Source organism: Setaria viridis, chromosome 2, assembly GCF_005286985.2.
Source record: "Setaria viridis chromosome 2, Setaria_viridis_v4.0, whole genome shotgun sequence".
Taxonomy (NCBI): domain Eukaryota; kingdom Viridiplantae; phylum Streptophyta; class Magnoliopsida; order Poales; family Poaceae; genus Setaria; species Setaria viridis.
The window spans coordinates 24,755,513-24,764,501 of record NC_048264.2 but is presented as its reverse complement, the minus strand read 5'-3'; the positions used below and the strand labels follow the sequence as shown (position 1 = coordinate 24,764,501).

General features: G+C 44.4%; 1 protein-coding gene and 1 pseudogene across 1 annotated transcript; both read right to left on the bottom strand.

The window, feature by feature from the left end:
- Positions 1-737: 737 nt before the first annotated feature.
- On the bottom strand, positions 738-3,385 carry LOC140221881 (uncharacterized; annotated as a pseudogene).
- Positions 3,386-3,751: 366 nt separating this feature from the next.
- LOC117846058 (peroxisome biogenesis protein 3-1) lies at positions 3,752-8,612 on the bottom strand. Its single transcript, XM_034727159.2, has 7 exons — positions 8,457-8,612; positions 8,194-8,358; positions 6,444-6,643; positions 6,198-6,328; positions 5,863-5,990; positions 5,178-5,417; positions 3,752-4,544 (listed from the first exon to the last, which is right to left on the bottom strand). Exons 1-7 carry the CDS (start codon positions 8,471-8,473, stop codon positions 4,286-4,288), a joined length of 1,140 nt encoding a protein of 379 aa, XP_034583050.1. The 5' UTR covers positions 8,474-8,612; the 3' UTR covers positions 3,752-4,285.
- Between the last annotated feature and the right edge of the window lie 377 nt (positions 8,613-8,989).

Below are 8,989 nucleotides of genomic sequence, written 5' to 3'. Positions count from 1 at the left end.
TTGGTTTGGGGGTAAAGAATAAAGATGGAGCTGCCTTCCTACATACTAAAGTGCAACACACTAGGATAATCTCAGCACTATTACTTTTTCTGCATATATGCTAAACCGAACTTAGCTTGCATGTGATTGCCCGGGCTAGCTAGCTAACAATAGATTATTGTGGTATCTGAAAAAAAAAATAGGCACTAAATCAGGATCTCGTTTCCTGGACGCACAAAATTTGCAATTCTTGCTGGCAAGTGTAGATGTTTAGCTGCTGCACGATGATGAAATCATCCCTGCTGTGACAAAACATAATTAAGCATCAAATCGACTTCATCCCATGCTGCCATGTATCCATACAATTGCCGCCATGTATCCATACAACTCAAGTTTACGTCTTTATTTGTGTCAGTTCTTGTTGGTGCCGGTGCGAAAGGACTTAACGCACTAGAGCGGTTTGATCTAGCATTTATGAGCCGATGCATATGACGTTCTCTGCAGTAGTGTGATGTAAAAAGGTGTAGCTTCTGATGTTGTTGAACAAAAAGTTGAGTCACATGATAGAAAAATCAATGGTTTAAAACACAAGTAGAAACACCCACTACTCTCTTAAATAGGCATGAGGCTTAACACCAGCGCACCACTACAGTTCCAGCAAAAAAAGAAATATTTGTCAAGTAAATTCATCCAGTTCAATATATTACATAACACAACTAATAACTAGATGATAGTACACAAGGAATTTAGTCAAAAAACATCGTCGCCCAAGTCACCTTCACCGAGATAGTCGCGAACTCAAGCATGGTTGATGAATCCATGTAGCTTAGCTTTGAAGGAACAATGGTGTTCAACATTATCACTGTTAGAACCTCTACCAGCCTTGAACTTCAAACGCATCACAGTATTCATCTCGACCGCAATCACAAACCTTTTTAAGCCACACGAGTCACCAATTGTGCCATCAAAAAGATGAAATTCATCAGGTACTTCCAAACCAGAAAAAAGAGGAGATGAGGGATAAATCGAAACCACTCTGCACTTCAAATATGACAACTTCGACTGTAGCCTCAACTGCATTTTCAACAAGTGTCGCAGACATGTCAATTGCACCACAATTGCCCTGAATTCGACCTTTGAATGGCACACCTAACATGCGTAGTCCATTAAATACTACTGCCCCATCAATCAGCTGTGGGTCGTCATCATCTTCTTGCTCTCCATTCTTGATCCTCGTGTCAAACTCAATCAGAACACTGTCAGCCAATGCGATGCCTCTCTTAGGACCCGTCATTTTGATAACAGAACCCTGTAGAATTATTATTGGAAAAACAAGAAATATCTGAATTCCAAAATTTCCCTTGCTAGCCATGTGCCAATAGATTTTGAATAAACAGTAGCACGAATCCTAACTAAACCCACCTGAAACAAATAATTGGAGTTTTACTAAAACATAAGTTGGTAGGTAAAACACATGACGTTCACCAAACAAGGCATAGTAACAGAATAACATTGGAAAAAAATATGGATGATGCGAAGTTTAGGCATGTGTCACATGCATAAACATATATCCATAGATGAACCTAGTTCCATATATTTGCATGCACAAATCCACCCATATAAGATCCTATTGGTGGAGCCACCATCAGCACCAATACAAATCACCCTTAGAACCAAAAACAAATTTCAGTCACAAATACGCAATAAAAAGAAAATTGTGTACATAAAGTTCCCTAAATAAGTGAGCCCTAATAACTCGCCTGTAATACATACTCAGGTAGACATGGAACTCTCAAAGCGCATGTTGGGATCCTTGATGTCCATTCCATTCCTAATCCTCTATTGCTTTGTGCTCTGTGTGGCATCAGCAAAAGACAGATCTGCAAGCTAATTAAGGCACTAACCAAGGAAACACACTTTTGTTAATTAACCCCTTGAATATCAGAGTTTGCAACGTATACCATCCTCCTGCTTTGATCTATACGGTGGGTAGAGGAAGGATATAGGATGGTAATGGTGAGTGTTGACTGAAGGGTGGCGATCTAGGGCTTAGTGGTGCAGCAGCAAAGCGAGGGCAGCAGGTCAAGGGGTAAAACGTGACTAGCCTGGGAGCTTGTCACAAGATCCATACACAGAAAAGGAAAATCATCTGTTGAAGCAAATGTTGCCTTGCCTCCCTACTGCACTAGTTTTGTTTTCTTCTTTTTGGCCACACATCTGTGTGAATTCTCCAGCCTGTAGGGGTTTGGGACAATTGCAAGTTTGCCACCACACAGAACTATTATTGCAAGCTGGCGACTCAAACTAAAACTGTCATTCGAGTAGCATTCTTGAAAAAAAAAAGAATTACCGGTAATTTTGTATGCCCAAAAATCAATTTTCCTGATCAAACGAGCTGATTGCAAAGGAAATCCTTCCCAAGTCCTAAAATTGCAATTTTCTCAAAATATTGCTGGTAAAAAAAATTGCCCATCCTCTTATTCCATGTCCTGTCATTTAATCCCATATTTTAATTAAGATCCAAAGGAGATTTGGCTCTGTTTGGCATGGCTCCAACTTCGGGTGGAGCTGCTCCACTTCAGAACTCCACATGAAGCCAGCTCCGCTCCAAAACTCCAGAACAAAAACGGGGTGTTTGGCTAGATGGGTGCTCTCAGCTCCAAAAAAGATCGATTTCAGTGTGGATTGCCATTGTTGCCCCCCAATTAAAGCCCCACTTGTCATCCTCTCTATCCCATCTTCTTCTTCCCCTTTTTTCCACTGCACTGTGCCGCACACGGGAGACCCTCCACGGGCGGCGGGCTAGGCGGCGACGGGGCGGCGCTGAGCGGCGGGGCTGGGCGGCGGGCGGCACGGGGCGGCGATGGGCGGCGGGGCAGCTTGGGCGGTGACGGGCGGCGGGGTGGGCGGCGACGGGCGGCGGGGCCGGCCGGCCACGGGGGCGGTGACGGGCGGAGCTCTAGCGGTGAGGGGGGCTCAGGAGAATAGAAGAAACAAAAGGAGAATAGAATGAAACGTTTTTTTAACCAGTGGCATTGGTGGGTAATTACCCTGGTACTCCACGAGGAGGTTCAAAAGAGAGATTTGTGGAGCAGTAAAAGAGGTGCTCTAAAACTCCACCTCCATTTGCACTACAGCTCCATGAAGTTGGCAACTCCATGAAGTTTTGGAGTTGGGGTATTTGGCTGATTTTTTTAATAGAGTTGCTGGAGTTTAGGAGTGGAGCCGTACCAAATAGGACCTTAGTGATTGTAGTATGCCATCTTCTAGTTTTAAATCTTGTTTCTTGGATGCCCAAAATTTGCAATTGTTGCAGACAAGTATAGATATTCACCTGCTGCACGATGATGGGATCATCCCTGCTGCGACAGAAAACATAGTTAATTAAGCATCGAATCGACTTCATCCCGCGCCGCCATGAATATCAATACAATCATCTTCCCAGCGACCTTCGACTCCCGTGGCGGCGGCGCGAGAGAACCGGCGGCGCCAAACCCCAGCGCTTCCGATTCCGATCCGGAAAAGCTGCGGCGCAACAACAACAGACGGCGCCGTGAGCGGAGGCGGGTCTCCTCGTCGACCAAGCGCAGGCCGCCGGCGGGTCGGCCAAGGATCGTGCGCTGGAGGCCTCGCATCGCCACCGCCTCCGTACCAAAGATCCTGGTTGTGAAAATGATCTAGTATACTTGCTATCTGAACGAGTGTGAATGAAATCCATGCCATCTGTTCGCTACAAGTTCGATGACACTTCACCACAAATATGCAAGAAAGATTTCAATTGTCTCAAATATTCAAGGAATTAACTTCTCTCCACAGCACAATATAATTGTGCAAGCAAGAATATATGCCTTTCAGGTCCCAAACTGCGGGCTCCAATATTCATTCGCCCAAAAAAAGACTCAACTGAGTTGAAATGTGAAGTAACACATTTCACCCAAGAAAAAGGCCCTACTCAGTTGAAATGTAGTATACATTAATCATTTTACCCATTAAAAATCCACAACAATTGTGACCGTGTAAGCTCCCAAAAATATAGCAAATAGGAGAACCAGAGCGTGGGGTTCTAACTAGACACGCACAACCCAAACTTCAAAGAAAGAGAATCCAGATGGAAGGAACTCCACTCAGTTACTTCCTGTTAGCAACGGCGGAATATCTCAGCATATACAGGGGCAGATATGAGCATTCTGTGTCTCCATGTTTTTTTCTTGGGTTCCAGATTTGCAGAATGTTCAACATCCACACACCGCCAGACTGTTGGAGCCAAAATTCAGAAGCAAGTGTTGTTTCCACATCAGCACAAAGATCATGTTTCCGGTGGCATGTTTGCATACAGGAATGTGTAGAAGAGCTCCACTTCAGGCATACTTCGGATCATCTGAATGTGTTTGTTCTTGTTCGGCTCCACAAGCAACGGTGAACTCAGATGGGCAACTCTGGGCAAAAGTGTCGCTAAGGGCAATCCTGACGGAGGACTTGGAATTCCAGTCTGCGCAGCCAGGTCCTCAATCACCATGTCAGCTATCTTCCTCAGTGACCTCTCCATGATATTTTTAAAATCATCGCTGCAATAACAGTCCCAAATGGTTAACTAGATACTCATGGGGACTACTTTGTCAATGTTACCAAAAGAGTCAACCACAGACATGCCATTAGATTGACAGACATGAAAACAAAATGATTCTGTGCATGACATAATGATAATACCCTTACGCTAAAAAAATGTTCTCTCAAGTTCCAACATAGTAACCGTACCAACAAATTTCACTGTATGCGACTGTAATCATACAACACATGAAAAATGTTACTGTTCAAATCATCATTTCTTTTCTTTCCCTGAAAGGAAAGGTAATGCACAGAAATCTAAATACAGAGCACCTTTTTGCTCCATGCTAGGTTATATAATATAATAAAGGTAAATGCTATCAAATGAAGTTCAAACTAGTGAATAATGCTACCAAGAAAGTTGCTTTGACTCCTTCAAGTTTTAAGTAACAAACTAGGTCAATAAAAATCACATGTATTATGAAGTCAACACTAAGTATACAATTTGGTAGATAATAACAGAAGTAGTTAATTAATTCAAAGTTAATTGATGAAGAACAAAAAAAATTGAAGACATACAACGGACAGAGCAAAGAAATGTGCATTGTGATACAAGTTATCTCTTGCTATAAATGAGCATGACACAAAATTACCTTGCCAATACTATTCGTGTCTCAGCCATTAGTTGTTCTAGCTTTCTGAAATCATTTAGGAGTGATGAATCATCAAATCCAGTACTAGACACAGCCATCAACTGTGCATGAACACTGGCATCATCAGGTACAAGGTAATTTATCCATGAGTTATCTTCACAAAGACCCATGAACATGTCCAATATTTGTAATACTGTTTGCAATACTTGGTCCGTGCTCATAAGGTCTTTCAGCTGCTTCCTGCAAATTTTCACATGTCCGTACTCAGTATCGCTAAAGGGAAACACAACCAGGAATCAATTTGACAATTTCCCAGTGGTAACCAGACGTTACTGCCAGAATCAACCATAATGTCTATGTACAGTATCATTGATATTGGATGGGTTCTAAGATACCCTTGAACATTGTACTAACAAACCGAAAAAGTTTAGGACGCAAGTTTCATATAATAGACCGAAATCTAAACTCAGAAACAAAGTAACTGGAAAGACACTAGAAGCCAGCTGGTTAATAGGCAATTAGTGGTACAATGTTCACAGTTGGATTTCCGAGAAAAAGGAAATGAGACATAGTGTACAACACTAGTAGCATTTTGCTAGAAAAATTTAGATGCATTTTCCTTAATTTGTTGGGTGGCGAACATGCCGGTAATAACTATCATTAGGACAGGACAAGATATATTTACTCTTTTAGGACTTCTGTCGCAGCATGTTGCATTTGCATTATGTATGCATTGATTTTGCCAGTTGGAAGATAATCCGCCGTTGTAAGGAAGCTCTTGTGTCCATTTTCACTGAAGGTATCAGATTCTTCCTAGAAAGGAAGTGAGACATTTCCAAGTCAGGAGCAGATTGAACCCATGTCAAGTCAGTGTATTAATATAATTTCAATTATTCAACTGTCTAGAGTGCAAGCACGAAGCATCATTAACTGGAGCAAGAAATAAATGAAACAGTCATCTGTATGGCAAATTGGCAATGGCTTGAGCATAGAATGTGGAGCCTGAAGCATAGAATCTACCTGTATCTGTGCACGATGTGAACCGCGGGCAAAATCTAAGTATAGATGCCTGCCTAATATGGTGACCTGAACTCTAGTGTACAAGCTAAGCAATGTCATTGCCCATATTGAAGAAACTGTCTTTGTGAAACCTAAGAAATTGGAGAAGCGGCAGAAACAATAACATTGTTAGAAATGCATACTTATGATTAGACAATGAAAAATCCCAGCAAGCCATTGCAATAGAAAATATAAGAAATATCGTACTCTTAATCTTAATCTCCTCCCAAGTATCATACTTCTCCTTTGGTGTCAGTGCGCTTGATTCTACCTTCCCTTGCCGCAGCTTGTCAATCAATTTTGAAATATCCAGTTCACTCATTATCTTTTCACAGAGCTGATGCATGGCCAAAGGCAATGTGGTACTGTCGCAAATGCTCTGCACCTTCTCAAAGTGTTCCTGTAGCCTACAACAAAATAGAAGAGCACAAACAATTATGAGGTAAGCTCCTTTACTAAATACAGAGCTTGCTTAATCTGAAACAGATACCAATTTGTATGATTAATACTAGCACAACAGTACAAAAAGAAAAGGGTTAATTGAATATATGCCATCTCAATTATCACGCTTTGGAGATATACCATTACTATTCATGATATTTGAAACGTGCCATTACAACTTCACAGGTCTTAGACATATACCATTACTTACCCCTTGGATGCGTTTATAAAAAAAGTTAGACCAAAATACCCCCAGTCTTCTTCTTCCTCCCATCCTGTCTGCTGCCTCCTTTCTCCCCTTTTCTCTCTCTGCCATTCAGAATGGCCGTTCCTCTCCGATGGAACAAGCACAGCAGCTGCTAGCTTCTCACGTGCTGCTGGCCATGACGTGCCTCCACAAGTTCCTTCCTGCCTCCTCACATGCTGCTGGCCAGAACGTGCCTCCGCACGTTCCACCGGCCAGGGAGCGAGCCACCTTGTCGGCCACAGCCATGGAGCAGCCATTGCCCAGCGAGGTGAGAAGTGAGATTGCCGAAGGATTCTGGCGGGATAGGAACGCTGAGCGCGTTTTGCAGAGCAACAGCTTCTGTAACTACGGCAGGGTGCCGAGCATACGAGATTGGACAGCATAGCAGCCGCAGCCCATCAATCAGTAATTTCTGCCATGTCACAGTTGCTGCCGACACGCAGCGACTCGAGTAACCCCAGCGGTTGTCGAACAGATTCTTGAGCGGTTTCACGAGGCTGCTGCAGAGGCTGGCGGCATCGGCATCATCAAGAGAGAAGGCAGGGTTGAGTGCATCTCCGGCCACACAGCCATGGAAAGAGGAGTGGAAGGAAGAAGGGCGCCATGGGCATTTTGGTCCAAATTTTTTTATAAATACATTGAAGGGGTAAGTAATGCTAGATCTCTAAGTCCTGTGAAATTATAATGGCATGCTTCCAATAACACGAATAATAATGGCATACCTCCAAAGCGTGATAATTGTAATGGCATATGTCCAATTAACCCAGAAGAAAATGGGACTCAATCTTTCTCGAGCAGATTTTGCCCCTATCATGTTGTTAACATACATGGGTAGATGTCAAGTATGACCATTAACTCCATGTGCAACATGTGCAGCACTGACGGTCTAAACAACTAAAAAAGGGGGAACAAGCATCCCTCTCAGTTCGTCTATCATAAAGGATGCGTAAAACATCCAAACTTAGTAAACCAACAACAAAGTTATCTTCTTTATGTTCCAAAATTTAGCTGGGAATTGAACCAACCCTCAATCAATCTAGAGCAACCGAGACACTACACAAATTTAAAATAAATGCGGAGGCCCAGCTCGACCTTGTAATTGGGAAGAATTCCCCTCTCAGGCAGAGGAAGCCAGCAAAGGTAATAGAGCAATCAAGAACAGGAACACGCAGCCCACAAAGGCAATGCCACAAGCAGTAAGTAGTAGAACAAAGAGACCCATGCAGTCCGCTGGCCGGGAGTGGGGAGCGGAGCCTCAGACTATCTTACTGGTTCTTGACGAGGTCGTCGGCGGCCTGCTCCTCCATGGCGCGCAGCTGCTCCACCCGCACGAGCTGGGCGCGGTGCGCGTCGTAGAGGCGGTAGGCGGCGTAGCCCGCTCCCGCGACGCCCAGCGAGACGAGGATCTTCCGGCGGTGCCGCCCCCAGAACCCCCTGCACGGAAGAAAGAAGGCTCCGTCACGCACGCAATTCGCCGAACGCCTCGCTGGCAGGCCGCCCAATCCACGAGCACCCCCGGCGGAATCACTCACCTCGCCGAGGCCAGCATGGCGGCACGCGCGGGAGCGAGCTTGTGCGGGTTGGTCGGCAGGCGAATCCGGCAGCAGCGGCGACCGGGATTGGATCGATCGGTGTGCTTGGGGGCGGGTGGGGGGATGGCACGATGGAGAGGAGGCGGGTGGGGGAGTGGAGACGGTTTGGGAGCCCAGTCTAGACGCCTGCTACGATTATTACGAACTCGATTCCAGGGGGGTAAACGCAAAAGAAGCGGAGGAGACCGTGGTCTTCCATGTGGGTCCAACAAGAAGTACTGGGGCTTCCGGCCCTAGAAGAGATTTTTATTTGTGCGGATTATTTTTCGTGATATGAAAAATTGAATTCATCATAGGAAAAAAAATCAAAGTCGTCGACACAAGTAATGCCGTACGACATGAAGTTTTGGCCCAGTTGCTTCTCGTCCCAAGAGGACAAGGTAACTGGGCTGAATTAGACAGCGCACAAGCCCAAAAACAATTTTTTTTGGGAAAGCCTACAGAAGACTCAGAACAACTAAGATTGTTCCAAG